Source organism: Scomber scombrus, chromosome 23 (assembly GCF_963691925.1).
Source record: "Scomber scombrus chromosome 23, fScoSco1.1, whole genome shotgun sequence".
Taxonomy (NCBI): Eukaryota; Metazoa; Chordata; class Actinopteri; order Scombriformes; family Scombridae; genus Scomber; species Scomber scombrus.
In genome coordinates, this window is record NC_084992.1 from 21993685 (window position 1) to 22012492 (window position 18808).

Here is an 18808-nt window from a genome sequence, read left to right on the forward strand (position 1 = left end):
TATAAGGATAGATTTAAGTAAAAGTGTATATCGACTCTCTGCAAGTAAATAATAAGAGATTTAAAACCACTGTAGAATATCAAAATGTCCCACTGTACTGCCCCCCTGTGGCAGCATCAAACATATACACCGTAGCAGACAGCAATGCCTACCTCAATGTGGTGTAGTAGCATTGTGAATTAATGAACTTGTACACAGCCCAATAGTCTGTGGCTGGACAAATGGTGGTGATGCTTCCTAATTTTTTAAAAAGAGATGGATGGTGAGCTTCAATTACAGTATCATATTGTTTAACTCCTTTAGGAAAGCTTATGACAAGTTGCTGGAAAGGAGATTTGGGCCAACTGTCAAATTTAGGAGGACCAGTGCAAATTCCCACCAGGTTGTGAAACAATGGACTACCCTTCACCCATGCTAAGATAGAGGGAGGTTTATGATAGTTTGCTACATGTGTTATTCTGAAAAGGTTTATGACAATGTCTCTCGGAGTGTCTTGTGGAGGGTGCTGTAGGCCCTGGGACTGCATGTGTTATCCATCCAGTCCTTGTATAAAAGGACCAGAACTGTTCCTATTCTTGATAGGAGTCAGGCATGAAAGGGTTTCTGTACCTTGTCACAGATTGTCTTTGTGACTGGAAAGTGTCCAGTATGATGGCGCCAGGATTGCATCTGTGATAATGTGGTTCTGCTGACTTCATCTACCTGTAAACTCCAGTGTACACTGGAATTGCTTGCAAGTGTGAAGAGGTTGGGATGATTGTCAACACCTCCAAATGTGATGTAATGGTACTCTGCTGGGAAATGGTGGATCGTTCACTACGGGTTGGGAAAGAGCTGCTGCCCCAAGTAAAGGAGTTCAAGTATTTGAGGGTCTTGTTCACATGTAAGGGTAAGATGGAACGAGTGATTGTCTCTGTGAAGAGGGAGTTGGCCTTTTTTCCAATACTCCTCTATAGTCGTGAGCTTTGGGTCATGACCAAAAGGCTGCCAAAATGAGTTTCCATCACAGAATGGTTAGGTTCAACCTTTAAGATAAAGTCAAGAGCCAATAAATTTGGAGAGCTCAGAGCAGAATTGCTGTTCCTCTGTGGTAGAAGGAGCCAGCTGGGGCAGTCTGAGCATCTGATTACAATGCATCCTGGGCGTCTCCCTGTAGAGTTGGCTATATGCCTGGATTTCGCTCACATCCCTTGGGTCAGTTTTGACTGACTAAGCTTTTACATTATGTGGTTGGAGTTTTAGGTTACAGTTGTACAATTCAATTATAATTGATTAGGGTTCAGAAAAGGGTTAAAAAGGGCCTTACCAGTGGAGATCGTGTCGGGTTGAGGGGCAGAGGTTTCTTGGGCGGGCTGAGTCTTTGTAGGGTCGGGGGGGTTTTGGATGGGGCTGATGGGGGCTTGCCAGCTGGCAGAGGTGGGCGAACCACCTTGAGGTCCCGGGAACCACCCTGAGGCGATGGGACTGGTCTCAGAGGTCGTACAATGTTGATTGGCTGGGTGCCATTGGGCGCAGGGCCTGGTCTGAGAGGAAGGACCTCTTTGCTGGTGTGAGGAAGCTAAGATAAAAAACACAAAAGTTAAATTATAGAAAAAAAACTACTTAAAATAACAGAAGAACAATGTCTGACCTGATGTTTCTTAGCAAAATCCCAGATAAGCTAGTATACATGCAATTAGAAGACTACTGGTATTGACTGTTGACGTTTTAATTGACAGATCTCAATTACAGCCTCAAGCTGGGTTTTTTGGGTCTGGGTCTTTTAAAAAAATCTCAATTCAATGTTTATCATCTCAAAGAACAAACATTTATTATGGAATGGCTCTGTCTCAGGTTCACTAAAACACCAGTGAGCATAGCACAAATTTTCACTGCTATGCAGATGACACACAACTCTATATAGCTGTCCATCTTGATGGCCTGAGCCTCCTTCCCTTGCTAGTCAACACAAAAAATGTACTTCCCTATGTTATCAAATTCAACTTAGGCAAGAAATATAGTGGATACTATTGACTTTGATTTAACCTTAATATTGACAAAGCGAGAACTTTTCTTTCTCGCAGATATATAGAGAAGTTAGTACATGTTCCTATAAAAAGTAGTTTTGTCTACTAATGTTTCCCCAAAATGTCTATAAAGCAGTTACAGCTCATAAAGAATACTGCTGCAACAAATTGGAAGAAAGAAAAGAGCTCACATCACTCTTGTTCGAATTACTATTAATGGTATAGTTGATTTAAGGGTATGGTTTAATCACATAGCTATTGTTTCCTGGCACAATTAATCAAAGAAATTGCAGGATGAAGAACCATACAACTCATAGGGACTTGATGTTCTAGTGTTTGTTGTAAGACTTCACATAAAATTTCCCAAAACTGTTGTCTATTGTACAGGAGCAATAGATATATGATAGAACGAATAATTTAAATAATCTCCAATTTTATTTATTATTATTATTATTATTATTTCTTTTAAGGTCTCTTTCTTTTTTATTGTTTTTGTCTTCTTTCATGCTCCTCTTGTATCTCTTTCTTGCCATTGACAAATGTATCCTAACCCTGAGCTGCAAACGCACCCAATTAAATAAATGCAATAAAAACAGGGAAATAATGACATGATGAAATGCTGCTGAAAGCACAGTAAACCAAAACACGGGAGTGTTGTGAAAGAGGGAGGGGGCAGGCTCTAAGTGGTCAAACAATATAACAAGCTGCTGTAAAATGAGGCCATTTAATATGAAGGTCAACCTCATGGACATACCATTATTCACTAAAACCCAGCAATTCCTCCCTTTCTTCCTTCCCACCCACACACTTAGCTCACCCCCTTGTGGCTGCTGGCTTTGTTGATTGGTCCGACCACCTTCAGGTGAAAGGCAGGATTAAGATGGCCGTTCTTCCCTTTCTCCGCCAACGTCTCGGTCCTAAGCAGAGAAATGAGGACAGACAGAAAATAAACCAGAGTCCAACCCCTGAAAGCTGTCCTGCTTCATCACTCTTCTCAATCTGGCATTGATTTTATGGCCCCAGGTGGGAAACGAGACAGCAGAGAAGTCAAAATGAGGTTTCTCATCCAACATGATGAGAGAGGAAATGAGGAAGTGAAGGATAAACCAAATGTTTCAGCTCGGTGTCTTGAGGGGGCTGCTTTCTGATGAGGCTGTCTAGTTGAACTGAGTGTACTAGTCCCTCAACAGCTCTTTACAGTGCGCACACACACACACACATATAGTTTTTTTGCAGCTATCCTTGTTAGGACCTTGCATTGACTGCATTCATTTTGCACAGCTTAAACCAAACCCTAACCCTAACCAATTCATGCCTAACCTTAACCTAACCCCAATTCATACCTTACCCCTAACCTTAACCAGGACCTCAGAGATGATGTTTTGCTGCTTTAGGACCAGGCTTTGGTCCCCATGAGGACTACTGATCCGAACAATGTCAGAGTTTATACCAGAAACGGTCTACACAAGGTAACAAAATACCACACACACAAGATCATGCCTAGTTCTATCTATGGCATCATCACTGGAATCCACATAACTGTATCAGCTAATAAAAATTTGGCTGATGTAATTACTTGTCAAAATGTGAAATGTTACATCTGTGTAAATGAGACAAAACTATAACTGAAAAACTGATTCCTTAGAGGAAAGTTCAGCATTTTTGGAAACACACTTATTCACTTTCTTTCTGAGAGTTGCAGATAAGTAGATGGAGATTAATCTTGTGTATTTGTGTGTGTGTGTGTGTGTGTGTGTGTAAAGCACAGATATGCAGTTAGGGCATAGTTAGCCTAGCTGAGCATAAAGCCTGGATGGATGGATTTATTTTGTTTAATCCATACATTAATACACGGGTATTAGATGTTGGGACCAACCTTTTAGCAAAAAGTTGCCTATGTACATGTCCAGCAGATATAGAGCAACATTAGCATTAATTTTGAACTGTGCCTGTGTCCACCTGATGGAAAATCCAATATTCACTTTCTTTTTAGCTCAGGATTGCTCTCCGCCAAACATCTGTCTCTTTAGCTACTAAATGCTTCACTTTGTTTATTTACCAGTTGCTAGTCTTTTTATTAAAGATTCTTTGCTCTCCTGCTGCTGCTGCTGGAAAAGAGGCTGATGAGACTGAAAAACCTCAAACAATGAGCCCCACTGAGCTGCAGAGTTCATTGAGGGTTCATTAATGTAAGCAAGGTCCACACACTCAACTTTTCCCAGAATTTTCAACTTCATTTCAAGGCCTCATTCAGTGAATGGAGGATTTACAGAAATCTGATGCCCAGAGGCATCCCAGTGGGACTATTTAGTGGCTGACCTGTCAGAACATCTAATCAGAGTACTGTTCAACACCCTAAGATTTCTGCAGGTTCACCCTTAAGACAATCCCTGACAGGAAGACTGGAGTGGAATATGAAATTATTTCTTGTTTGTTATGACCACTTTTTTTTATTTTTTAAATTGAATATTTTGAAGACTGTTAATATCACAGTTTGTTAGAAAGTTGCCTTATTCTTCCCCAAACGTTTGCTAATGCATTGCTACATTTCTTAACTCATCACCACATATATAATCACCAACTTTCAATCAGTAGAATGGTGTGAAAAAAATCAGGCATATGTATCATGTCACACACATGCTCCTGTGTCTAACGAGAGTAGAACAGGAGAAACAAACTAAATGTGGACCCGCTCACCTAAACATTGCTCCATAGCACCACTAGAGGTCAAAATCTTCAAAGGGTACCTTTAAGTTGATATATATATACAGTCCATTCTCCATGTTTGCAGATACATGCAATCTATAACAACCACACAGCTAACTAAAGTCTCCAAAATCAGTTAAGTCAACTACTTTCTGGCAGTAGAGCCTTCACAAAGGAAGGATTTATCACTGTTGTATTGGATTGAATTAGACTTTAGAGGTGTACTTAAATAAACTGGTAACTCAGTGTATGTACATACTGCAGGCTCTTAGCTGATTAGAAGGCTCTCTAAGCATACTGGATGTATATGTGCTTGGAAAGGTATTTAATCAGCTGAAGCCACCCGCTGGCCCACCGTTGAACTGTAAATGAACCCCAAACTATTGGCCGTGGAACAAAACCAAAAAAGCAGAGGGTTTTCATTGCATCTGGTGCCGTTAAGAGTCTTTTTAATCATCGTAGCGGCTCAATTTCCCATATCGTTAGCCATTCATTCAGTTGTCTCACTTTAGCAGCAGTTACTGTAAAATCCTGCTGAGGCCCAATATCACTAGTATTTAGCCTTTCTCTCTGTCTTCATTTGGAAGGTCAGGCTCCTTAAAAGGCTGGATCGTCTCCAGACACATTTCTCTTCTGTAAATCACTATGGAAGACTTGAGTATTTTCAGAGGCACTTACTCAGCTGGTGTTATGACTAGGCTGTCTCTCTGGATAGGGTATATGGAAGCGCTCATAAAGGAAGCTCTGGGTTTATGAGGACATGGATTTTGTTTGGTTCTGACGGAGGTGAGCTGCAGCACAAAATGCTGCCATTTATGCTGATGTAGAGATGGAGCGTTCTGGCATACGCATTGATCTGCTTGGGGCGCTGGCAGAGATGGCAATGCGCACTTCCTTCCTTCTGTCCTTCCTGTAATTCAACACTTCCTTTCCTCTTTCATGTCCTTCTTTTCCTTTCTAATTTATTTGTCCTCTTCCTTCTCTCCCTTCCTTCCTTCCTTTCCTCTCCTCTCCATACATGAATCATTTCCTCTTTCTTTGCTGCCTTCTCTCACTTTGGTTTCTCTCTTTTCTCATGCAGACGGTGTGAAATGTGAAGGCTCCGCTGCATAATAATACACTGCTGTTTTTTTCAACAAATAAACCAATTCCCAGAAAGAGAGTGGCCTGAGAGGAGAATCAAGCAGTGGAAATATACATGAAAGATTTCATCTTATGTTGTGGAAAGTAAATCTTTTGTGTAGGGCAGCCACTAATGATCAATCAACCTGTCATTTTCTTTACTAAAATGTCTATTGGTAAATAGAAAAAGCCTTGAAATACCATGTTGTGGATATGTGCTGGTTTCAATTATATTCCTGTGAAGAATATCAGTTAATGTGTAATTCACTACAAAAAAGGAACAATTACAATTATTTAATTGTATGTCTTCTGCAAGTAATTATATGCTTTCTTTTTTAAGTGTAGTTCCAGTAAAGTGTGCGCATTGTGTTAGCAGACAGACAGACAGACAGACAGAAAGACAGACAGACAGACAGACAGACAGACAGACAGACAGACAGACAGACAGACAGACAGGAAGGACACAGTACTTGTTGCTCTTGTTCTTCTCTCTCTGGGAAAGCCACTTATGGAAGTAGGACGTCTTGATCTTGTAGCAGTAGAAGAGCAGCAGCACGGTAGGCAGAATCACCAGGAAGGCAAACAGAAGTCCCACTACCAGCCCGACCTGACCTGTGGAGACGCACACACACACAAACACTCACTGAGAGTCTATAGAATCAATGCCGAGGCGCATTGAAGCAGTTCTGGCAGTACATGGTGGCCAAACACCTCACTAAGACACTTTATGTTGGTTTTCCTTTCATTTGTCCTCCTGTCTGTATATTTACAATAATGAAATTAGGAAGGGTCTTTCCATTAGACCCTTTCAAAGTCCTCCCCTTCAGTTTGGGACCAACTCCAACCAACACTGACATCTACAACTGGTGACATTCCACCTTAATACACTTTGTGAAGTTAGGTCCAGAATGAATGTGTCTTCACTCACTGTCATACTGGACAGGTCCACTGTCCACGCTGCCTCCCAGTCCCGGCTTCTCACAGAAGGGTGGTGCCCAGCCTCGATTACAGTGGCAGTTCCCATTGCTGTTACATACCTGTGAACACACACAGAAACACACACACCCACACACAAGGCATTTGTTAATGTGATTTGCTGTTCGGTCTCAGTAGAATCTTGTGTGTGTGTGTGCCTGGAGGTGTAGTCAAATTAGAAGCACTCATTTCTTGTTTACTACAGACTGGAGCTGTGTGTATTTTAATGGGATTTTCCTTCTCTGTGGAATAATATTTACCTTTACATATTCACCTTAGAAATGGAACAAAGTGCAAAACACTGACATTATAAGCAATGCTATCTTACATTTGCAAAAGATTTTCAATGAGCTGTGTATAGTATTAAACATTATATATATATATATATTTTTTTTTTTCTTCTTCTTATTTTATCATGTCTAAATTATATTGTGTTTTTCATTTGTCATGATTACTTTGTCCTCAGGTCTTACTTGAGTTTTCCATGTTTCTACGACTCTTAATCAAAACTGCCATATGGACAAAGTGGGCCATTGCCTCAGGCGACTCAGAGCCTCAAAATGTATCCAAGCACTACTTACACTTAGATTAAAAAAAATCCTTAATCAAGCAAGAACAAACTAAAAGAAACAGACCAAACTAGGGAGATGTAGTATTACAATAAAGAAGTACTGATTGGTTTCTGTGGCTCAAGGCAGATTGACGAAAGACGAAATACAAGAATGAAAAGGTTTAGGAGGGGCCCACTCTCTTTTAAATATGGCTGTAACAACAGGGTGTATAAAAATGAACACCGAAACACATAAAAACAGGTTCAGGCTGCAGCTCCTGCTTTTTCAGACCTCCACTTCCTTTCTTCATCAACAAGTGTTGGGTGGTATGATTATATATATATATATATATATATATATATATCATGAGATCATGGAAAACAATCTACTATTAGAAGTTTTGGTTTAGCCCTCCTTTTAATGTCTCTACTGTTTTAGGCCACTGTTGGCAATGTTGTAATGGTGGTAACAGAATCGTATCTAGCTAGATGAGAGGTTCCCAAACCCTGACCTGCGGACTGGTACCAGGAACTAAGAAACATTTGCTACTCAAGCCATGATGGAACCATATCATTTTAGGGTATGTTTAGCCCATACAATCTTGAACTTGCTGCAGTTTGTTCCGCATTTTTTCCTCATCGCTCCATGTCACGTCATGCTTTTCATAGTCAACGTTGTTAAGAAATCAAAAGTTTGACCGGTTACAGTTGCTAAGCTATGATTGGACAATCATTGCCAAATGGATGCCAAATATTTCCTTCTTTCAAAAACTGTATCACAGCTGAATTTACATCTAGATCACTCAACAAAAAGAAGTGAAGTTGTAGGCCAGTTTCATAAAACACAACTTAAGAAGTCATATTAACGGCATGTTGGTGTAGAGCCCAGGTCATACATGTGTTTGGATTCTGTCCAAATTTAGGCAATTGGTGGTTACCATGAATATTATTGCATTAGAATACTGGGCTTTACTGGGGTTTAATAATCTTGTTATAGAATCTTGAGGTATTGGGTGGAGGGTGATACAGCTTTTTTTATTAGTCAAGGTCCAAAAAAAGGCTAAATAAATAAATGAATAATGATTGGAAGTGAACATGAGGTCCAATCCCCACCCCAGTAACATTCATACAGTAGCCAAGAACAGAAAACGACTTCACCCGAAACAGACCTCTGAATAATGACCTGTAAGTGGCCTTCTTTAAGACTTAAGGAGTCCAAATGCGACCTAAACAGGAAATGAATCCCTTTTCCTTCACTACATTTAGCACTAAATTACCTAATAGCTTTTAATTGACTTGTCTTAAACTTGTGAAATAAACTTTTATCCAGATTTGATTAATATCTCCAGATAACTTGTGTAATTCACCACCCCTAAACGAAGAGGAGAAAATACACCCCTGCTCCGATTACATCGAGATGTAATTATCCCATCAGTGATTAACATGCCTATTTACCCCATTAGCGCTCGGTCGACATGAAGACTGCTGGTGTAGAGTTGTTTTCTGATTCTTATCATTCCTTTACTTCAGATTCAGAAGGCCTGGTGCCATTTCCTTTGTGAAAATGTTATATGCTGTTTTATAAAAGCAAACTATACAGGCAGCTCTACATCATGTAAAAGATAAAAGAAGGTAAAATCATTAAGAAATGAAATGCTTTGACCTGTATTTAAACACAAATATCATTGCCAGGAACTCTACTATGTTTTATGTCTCCAATGACAATCTCCTGTATGAAGAATTTAAAAGATGCAAAGCAGTAGTGCTCTCAGCAGCGAGCATCACTTCTCCTGTTCCTTATTTCCTGTTTATTTGCATTAACATCCAGCACTCTCCAAAAAGCCTGAGGATCAATATGAATCAAATGATAATGGTAAATAAAATAAGAAAAAAACACAGCCTAAAACAGGAGGAAGGGATGACTGTCTATTTAGAATAATCCTGACTCAAAGCTATTTCCATTATCTATCTACTGTTACAGTGAGAGGAATGAACAAAAAAATGGGACGAACGGCATTGAACAACAAAGTGAAGAGAGACAGAAGGGAGAGAAGGGGATTAAAGGAGGAGAGGATATGTCTGATGTGTTTCTTCTCGCTCATAATATTTCATATTCTGATCAAATAACAATGCCTGCTGAGTCGTGAGCCCATCTCTTACATAGTAGATGGGGTAAACAGAGACTTGAATCTTGAGACTTTCGAAAGGTGTGAAATTTTTGGTCGAGGCCGGTTACGCCTGAAACGCTCAGGGTCAAAACAAGCAGCGGACCGTTTCAAAGCACAAACTAGGCCATGCCAACCAGGGTTACACTCAGGGACCAAACTGTTCTTTATTAAAAACTTTAATGTTGTAAAAAAAGTCTTGGCTTTAATGTCTGTTCACAAAAGAAAGTTGCTAAAAACGTGTGATGTAGTGACTACTCAAAGGGCTAGTTGGTGAACGACTGTAGCTGGAGAGCTAACCCTAACCCTAACCCTAACCCTAACCCTGACCCTAACCCTGACCCTAACCCTAACCCAGTATTGCAGACTTAATAGCTCTTTTAACTAGCTGGCTTGAGAAGTGTCAGTATACCTTAGTTGCTATCCATACAGTAAGTGGACACAGTTTATTCTTTTTTAAGAGGTGCATTTGTACTATCTACTCCTGTCTCATAACTTACTGTAAATCACGCCTCACTGATAGAAAAGTGTATACTAGAGCAAAGCACACAGTCTTTAACATGGGAGCATTACTCTACTCTCCTTCTTCTATACTGCTGCTAACAAAATGCTGTATGTCTTTACTTGGAAAGCTATAGTTACCAGCATAATGTTAGTGTTCTTAGGTTCCCTGCTGGCTCAGGTGGCAGTCACCATCCCACCCACTCAGAGACCATTTCTGATATATAGTATATACTGTAGTATATTCACAGAAGATTTAAAAATCACTATTTGGGACTGCAAAAAGAGATGAGGCTTTTAGTTGAGCTTTAAAACTATGGCCTATAGTTTCCCTGATGACACATCATTTTATCCAGCTGGCAAACTAATAAAACTGGTAACTTAAGGTTTGTAGTTTATTACAGCTGTATTACAGCATGACACTGGAATCCATTTGTGTCTCAAAATGGTTCAAACAGGAGAAACCCAGGCCAGGAAACACAAGCCAGGGGACTGAGGGGAAATGTGTCAATTCTTTCATCTTAAAAGGCAAAAAGAATGCAGGTTTAATCTTCCAGTGGCTTTGCAAATATTCCACGTCACACAAAAATATCAGCTGTCAACATGTCAGCAGCTCCGGTCTGAAACCACTCAGCTATCAAAAAGCCACACTGGTGGAACATTAATGGCCCCTGACGTATTGCATTAAACTGCTGTTTCCAAATGGCCCCATACAGGCTTGTTTTATACTCAGCCCTTCTGAAAGATGAGAAAATAAATCATTGTTTTCTAGACAGAGTCGTGCATTTTCAATATTGGTTAATAAGATCGAAATCAGCTCATCAAATTACATACACAATAACACCATAAACCAGCAACTCAATATAGTATATGTTTACAGTATCAAATTCAATCCATATTAATCAGTATCTATTCAGTTAATGACAGCTTTGTCATTTTTCTGTTCTCTAACTGTTGGGAGCAGATTTATTCCATTTATTGTAAATTACTGTGAGAGCAGAATGTTTTCATTGCTATAATGCTTCAATTAAGATTGATATTTATTAACACTAATGATGTAAATGAACGCAGCTGCAGTTCATTTAAATGTACCGCTGTTAATTAACAACCTGTTGCTGTGCTAAGATTGTTTTAACATTCTAGATCATCATGTGAATCTTTGAAAAGGTATCAAAGAGGTGCCACGGGAGGAAGAGAGCCACCCATCAACATAGAAAGCCGTGATTCTATCCCCTGTACAGGCATCCACACAAGGTTGTGACCCCCAACAAGCACAATGACTGTGTTTGAGGGTTAGAACTATACTCCACTATAAATGTACATTTCAGAGGGAAATATTGTACTTTCTACTCCACTATATTTATTTGACAGCTTTAGTTACTTTTCAGATTTGACACAATGGATAATATAATAAGCTTCTTTTGACGTCTTACAAAAAGCAGTGTGTAGTCTGGCTCACATTTCAGATGTCTGTGAGTTGTTAACAGCTCCACCAAATAGTTATTTTTCCCTCTAAACTTCTCACATGGTTTCATTTCAATAAATATTCAAATGATCCAATATTTCAGCAAAAATCAAAGATTAGAGAAAAAGTCCAAAAAACTGAAAACACATTTGTGTATCAGAACTTAGTTTTTTCTTCTTTCCTCTCCCATTAATCATCTCAACACCCCTCACATTTATCTGCTGACCCTTTGGAGGGGCCCCATCCCTAGGTTGGGAACCACTGGACTAAACTAGCTAACTGTATATAAAGTAGTGTAAACTAGCTCCACCTCCAGCAGCTACAACAGTAACATGCTGCTCATCAAGCTCATAATACTTATGTAATATGATTTCTTATGCAGGACTTTTCATTATAATGGAGTATTTTTACATGTTCTCCCTTTACTGGTGAACTCCTCACCAGCAACAGACCCTGTTACCTGGCTGGGTCCTACAACCCCTTCCAACTCTTTGCTGTTTCTGTGGAAGTATCTTTTAACATCATTTTAACAATGCCCAAGTGGACTGTTACATAAATATCAAAATTGAAAAATGTAAAGGATGGGCTAAAAACACCAGAGAAAATACATTAAAAATCCCCCTCAAAAATAAAAGTCCAAATGCTTCCAAATAACTAAATTAGTTCTGTATTCAGTGCTGCCAGTGACAGCAGCAGCCAGACAGGACCTGAGCAGCAGAGTCAATGAGTCCAGTTCTGCAGCTGAAGGCAGGCAGAAGACACTATAGTAAAGGTTTGGTTAGCAGGATAATGTTATTAACCCTCATCCAACATGTTTAACATAGAAACTGCCTTCTGGGCCAGGTCTTGTGAAAGAGAGCCTCAATCTCAATAAGCTACATACCTGGTTAAATAAAGGTTAAATAAAAAAAAATAAAAAAAATATATATAAAAAAAACTGAAACCAACTGGTGACCCCAATAATAAACTACTGTACGAAACTACCGTCATAGCAAAATGTTATGTCTGATTTCTCCTAAAACATCACTGGTTATATAATTAATGTCATCTGAAAAAAACAAAAAACAAAAAGTTACAGTTAACTTGCAACTTGTTTTACTTGTGTAAAACCATATATAGATATACACTTTTTCTTTCATACAAATGTCAGCTTTTATCCCTAATAAAATCTTTCCACAAAGCCTTCAGAATGATGGCAGAGTTGGTTACTTTTGACTTGGGTCCTCCAGGACTTCAATACATTGGTATTTAAAAAAAAAAAAGAAGAAACAGAAAACAATGACATGAAGACATCATGAACAAACTGATTGAGACAGTCATGAAAAATTGGAATGATAGAATAAAGCGCCTGCGAGATATGACAAAAACAAAACCTCTGGGTAGGATTTAAGTTAAGCTCTGTTTTCAATTTAATAATTAACCTTTTTTTTCTGACCTTTCCAAAACTGAAAATACAAGAGGAAAAGTGTCTGAAACGGATTAAACAGTACCGTTAGCATGTTTCACATTAGCATGGCTTACTGATGACAGTATTAGCTTTAGCATTAATGACAGTGCCAATGAGCATATCATTATTATGTGTGTTATAGATGTTACTGAATCAGGACTGACAATGTTTGAGCTAAGTCGCAACTCTATTAGCGTTTAGTTATAGTGTCTTTTCAAAGGTTAGCGTTAGCCGCTCTGTCCTGCTGCTGTTTTTATGCAGAGAAGCTTATATTTCCTCAATTAAGCGGATAGTTACCATCTTTTTTATTACAATGAGTCAGCTAAAAAACATTAAGATGAAGTCACAGAGTTGGTTAGCTAGCTAGCTACAGCTAAAGAAATCCGCTAAAGACATTTCAGACGCTTAAATAGATAGTCACCACCAGTGTACAACCTGATAATGTAATCATTTCCTGATAATGTAATAACTCCCAATAATGTAATAAAAAACCCCCTCACAACTCAATAAAAATGTAATAAAACCTGATAATGTAATAAAGTGCATCTCCGAGTAATGTAACGTAACGTAATGTTTTTGCTAACTTCGTTATTAATATTAAGAGTCACTATTATGAAAGACAAAAAATCACATAACAATAAATAAATAAATAAATGCACATATAAATATATAAATGCATAAATAAATACATATTTTTTAGTTGCGAAAAAGGCTAATTTTAAATTTAAATGTATTTATTTATTTGTGTATTTCTACATGCATGTATTTATTTATATCTACATTTATTTATCGTGCTTAAGACTAATATTAGAAAATGAATAAATAAATGTAGATATAAATAAATAAATGTATAAATAAATAAATATGTAAATAAATAAATGTATAAATAAATAAATAAATATATAAATAAGTAAATGTATAAATAAATAAATAAACAAACACATAAATGTTGAAATACACAAATAAATACATAAATACATGTAGAAATGTAAAATTAGCCTTTTTCATGACAAAAAAATATGTATTTATTTGTGTATTTCTACATTTATGTGTTTATTTATTTATTTATTTTCTACATTTATTTATTTCTACATTTATTTATTTATATCTACATTTATAGATATAAATACACAAATAAATAAATACATAAATACATGTAGAAATGTAAAATTAGCCTTTTTCATGACAAAAGAATATGTATTTATTTATTTATTTATGCATTTATATATTTATGTGTATTTATTTATTTATTTATTTATTGTTATGTCATTTTTTGTCCTTCATAACTATTTCCTGTGTGGAGATAAATTAGTCTTACGTAGCGCAGCTTTAAAACAGTATAACATTTTAAATTCATTAAAACATTAAATTCAACAGGGAATTATCACATTTATGTCTCTCTGGTTAAGTATTTTTCAATGACCTCTGAAAGATCTCTGAACAATTGATAATATTAATACATGTAACAATGTATTACATGCTATCATCCAACAATGATGGTATAGGTCAACCTCACATCTCCTTGATAAATCCACCCAATGCACCCCATCTTCTCTTAAAGTAACAAGTGTTTTAGCCCAAACCGCTCCTCACCAGAGCTCAGTTACTGACTCATAAACTATGTATGATTCCTCCTTATCTGCCTCGGGCTTGCTTGTACTGCTCCAATAAATAGTTCATCACTTCAGTTGCTGTTGTATTCCAGCCATCTATTTTCCTGCCTTTTTTTTTTTTTTTTTTTACGACAGACTCGGTGACAGCGGTGCAAAGCACTACCTTTGCCCAAGGACACAGTGTGACAATGAGATTAGGGAGCCGTGCCTGGCAGCTAAGTGAGTTGAATCCGTTGCATGACTCTGCATGAGTGTGTGCGTGCGTGTGCGTGTGTGCGCCTACCCCGTTGCGGTGACAGCGTGCGATGCAAGTCTCCAGCTCGGTAAAGGAGGCGTTTTGGCATCGGCGGTCTCTGCACACCTGTGGCAACACAAGCAGAATGATCACATACTGTGTTAGAGATTAGAGCACACACACACACATACACTCACACATGCGAGCACACATGCAGACTTTTGATCGGCGCTCTGCCAGTGCCCTTGGGCTTTGGAACAACCTGCCTGCCTGAGGAGATGGGGCGAGCAGCATCAGTATCTTGTTTTAAATCACTACTTTTATAGAGCTGCTTTTACAGTGTGTGATGATGTTTACTGAGCTGCTTTTACCAAACAGGTTTCCTCTCTACTGCTGCTCCAATACTCATTCTAATAACTATTTACAATAACATTCCATGTTCCATGAGGAGCTTTGTGAGTCATGTAATTCATCCATCATCATCAAGGGGATATTTTAACCCTTACATGCTGCTCGGGTCAAATGTGACCCTTTTTAACATTTGAAAGCAACACTCTCAATGACATTCTTTAAACCTGAACTGTTATGACTTTTCATAAAGTGACCCAGAATATACAAAAATGGACACATTTAAAAATGGTCACGGGAGAGAGATGGGTGTGACATGCAGCGATGGTCCGCCGGCCGGAATTCGAACCGGGGTCCGCTGCATATGTGGCATGCGCTCTTAAACACCCAACCTCCTGCGCGCCCTATTGATGGTTCTAATGGTTATAATGAAACCTACCATTCCAATTTTGTTGTATCCTTCATTTTCAATTAGTTAATAATTATGGCTGTCAACATGAGGTCAAAGAAGCGGAATAGAAGTGTCTGGCACCACTTCACCTAGTGTACTTCCAGTTTCACCCTCCTGTTATCTTCCTGTCAACGGTGCAACGTTTGTCCTACTGGGTCAAAATGGACCCTGTGTGGTTTGACAGTTTATAAAACATAAGGTATAAATTATCACCCAATTCTGTGCCAGACCTTTTAAGTTATTACCAGAGGTTTTACACAGGCCTTTAAATGAAACTATACCTCATTTTTGAGTTAACGCCTGTTGTCTTCCTGGGTCATAATTGACCAGAGGACAACAGGCAGGGAAGTTATTCTATACTACAAATTAGGTGTTGGAGTTTGATTTTGTCAACATGAGATCATAATGTTGTGTGATTGGAAATGTATTTACTCTGTAAATGAGTGACTTTTTAAAATATCTACTAATTATAAAGGGAATAAAAAGACCTGCTCCATACAGTGAAGGGCCAGAATATGAACAGTATAGGGATAATAGTCAGTATGAACAGGAGGAATGATTACAGAGGAAAACTTCTTCACTGTTCATACGGACATCTGACTGCTGGTTTAAGACACGCTTGAAAAACTGTGAACATGTCCTTTAATCTGCAATTTCTTTTCTCTTATCTTCTTGTTTGGAAAATGACAAAAATACTCATTATGTTCACATGGTTACGTATTTTGTCAGCAGTCCAAACCCCAAAGATATTCAGTTGACTAGCTTATATTACACAGAAGGGCTTCACATCCTCACCAATTTTCAATAAAAAATTATTAAAACAATTCAATTATCAAAATAGCTGCACATTAGTAATCAACTAATCGACTAATTGCTACATCTCTAGTGTGAAGGATGTGTTATTGACACTGAACTGAGGCTGCAGACTAATGAGGTGAAAAACTGCTGACACACACATTATAGAGACTGCTGAGGAAACATCTTCTAAGGCTTTCTAACTGCACCTGAGCAGCTAATGATTCTTATAATCACATAAAACCACCTGAGTGAAACTTACCATGGTCAAGGGAACAAAAAAAAAAAAAAAAAACTGTTTGTATAACACATTTACAGAAATAGTAGATGCGTTTTCATTTTTTAATTGCTTCCAAATCCATAACAATTAAAAGACATGATATGTAAGTGTTTGCTGTGATGTTATTCTAAAACAATTACAATCATCTGTCATTTCTGAGCTGATCGCTTTTTTTTCCTTTTTTTGCCGAGCACAGCAGAATCTTCCCATCTGAATGTGATCGCGTGCTATCGGCGTCTGCACGTCCGCATCTTTCCACGTCCGCTAATGTGATGTAGATTGGCTTACAGGGTTAGAGTCTACTGTCAGGAACACGAAGAGTGGGATTTGATTGATTCGTTTTAATTTTGATCTTCAAGTAAATTCTACAGTAATCCAATTCATGACTGGACATGTTACAAAACCACACAAGTTCAGCTGAGAAACATACTTATAATGAAATTAAAATTCAATTTGATACTGTATGTCGGAGTAGAAAAAACAACGGTGAAAAACATCTGTTGTTATAAATCTCTTTCTCAACATTAAACCATTCATTTAACTCAATTTATCGGTCGTTTCACTCGAATCACACAACACAAGTATCAGTGGAGTAGTTTTTGTTTCATTTGATTATATTTTGTCAAAAGGGGCTTCGGTCCTGCTGTGATAATAGTGTGTGTTTGACTGATGTCCAGGTGTGCATCATTAGGTCCTCTCAGCTGTGAGTGACTGGGTTCAATCACAGCAGCATTAAACTGCTGTGGAGTAAATGACATTCTGTGTTATTTGGTGCACTCGTAGCTGTGTGAGTGTGTGTAGATAAATGATGATTGTCAGCAGTATTAATAATGTTTATTATGTTATTCTTTGTATCAGCCTAGCTCCTCCATGATAATCTGAGTACATGTTAGACTCTAGTACATTTGCTTCTCATTCGTGTCTACTGTATGTGGAACAGTACTGTATGATACATCCCTGCCTCCCACAATGAAAGTAAGGACAGTGAAGAGTATCAGTGCTGACAATGACCAGCAGTCTATATGAACACCTGGAACAACCTGAGAGTCTTGTAAAGATTGTGTTTGTTGATTTTTATCAGTGCATTTAACAGCAACCCGACCTGCTGGAAAACACACTGATGGATTTTTGGGGGTTAATCCAGGTCTCATTGTATAGATCAATGCTGTTCTCCTGAATCGTAACCAACAGGTCGAGCTTCAGTCTCCACTCACGCCTTCTTTTCAGTATGTATGCAGACTGAAGCCTGACAACTCATCCTTGCGGTTTAGAGGAAGATGTAGGGAACTTCTGACAGTTTCCTTGAGTGACTAAAACAAAGGAAATAGTCATTGATCTGAGACATAGTCATGTCCCATTCACCAGTGTCCTCCATGATCATCTGAGTACATGATTTAATATGCATAGAGATTGATGACCAGCTGAAATTCAATGACTGAAGGTCAAAAAACTGCAACAGCCAATGTTCTTCTTATGGAAATTGTACAGTTTAAATGTTGATCGTTACGTCTAGCAACTGTTCTATAAGCCTGCCCTTCAGATCTGGCCTGATGTGTGTGTGTGTTTGATATCATGCTCAACCAAGACCAAGATACAGTAAGTTGCAGCAGGATGGAGATAGTGAGTGGGGTCATTGAGTGTGACCAGATGTCAGCTGCTCAAGTAAAGCTGAGAACATCCTCAGTCACCGTCTACACATACGAATTTAAATAAGCAATCAGGGCTACACCTGTCATGATAACTACTTTTATTGGACGATATATTGTCTCAGGAATAATCGCGATGAACGATAATATTGAAGATCATTTTATACCACTGAATTCCATATATGCGGCGCTGCTCGCTTCTGCAGTCTCCACTCAGGACGTGCACAGTGAGGTCTAAAAAATGATCAAAGTCATGTCCATGAATCATAAGATAAGTCCATAATAGACATGATGATGTTGATAATTATGTTATTGTACGACAAGTCAATAATTATTGTGACAGGTCTAATCAGGACAAATCCTGCAAAGGCAAATAAGAACAACTAGGTTTAGCAAGTCTTCTGTTCCTTCAGTATTAGACTATAGGATTTTGGTGGTATTAGGGCCTGGTCTATTCGCCTTGTGCAACACTTGTATGGTTCAATATATTTTATATTTTATTA

General features: G+C 38.2%; 1 protein-coding gene across 1 annotated transcript in view; it reads right to left on the reverse strand.

Annotated features, from left to right (window-relative positions):
* Positions 1-18808, reverse strand: part of adam19a (ADAM metallopeptidase domain 19a) — a 206891-nt gene that overhangs the window by 8242 nt on the left and 179841 nt on the right. The window contains exons 17-21 of the mRNA XM_062444365.1: positions 14834-14911; positions 6763-6871; positions 6305-6446; positions 2824-2923; positions 1307-1558 (exon numbers count right to left, since the gene is read on the reverse strand). Of these exons, the coding sequence (XP_062300349.1) occupies positions 1307-1558; positions 2824-2923; positions 6305-6446; positions 6763-6871; positions 14834-14911 (681 nt within the window). The remainder of the gene's footprint in view (positions 1-1306; positions 1559-2823; positions 2924-6304; positions 6447-6762; positions 6872-14833; positions 14912-18808) is intronic.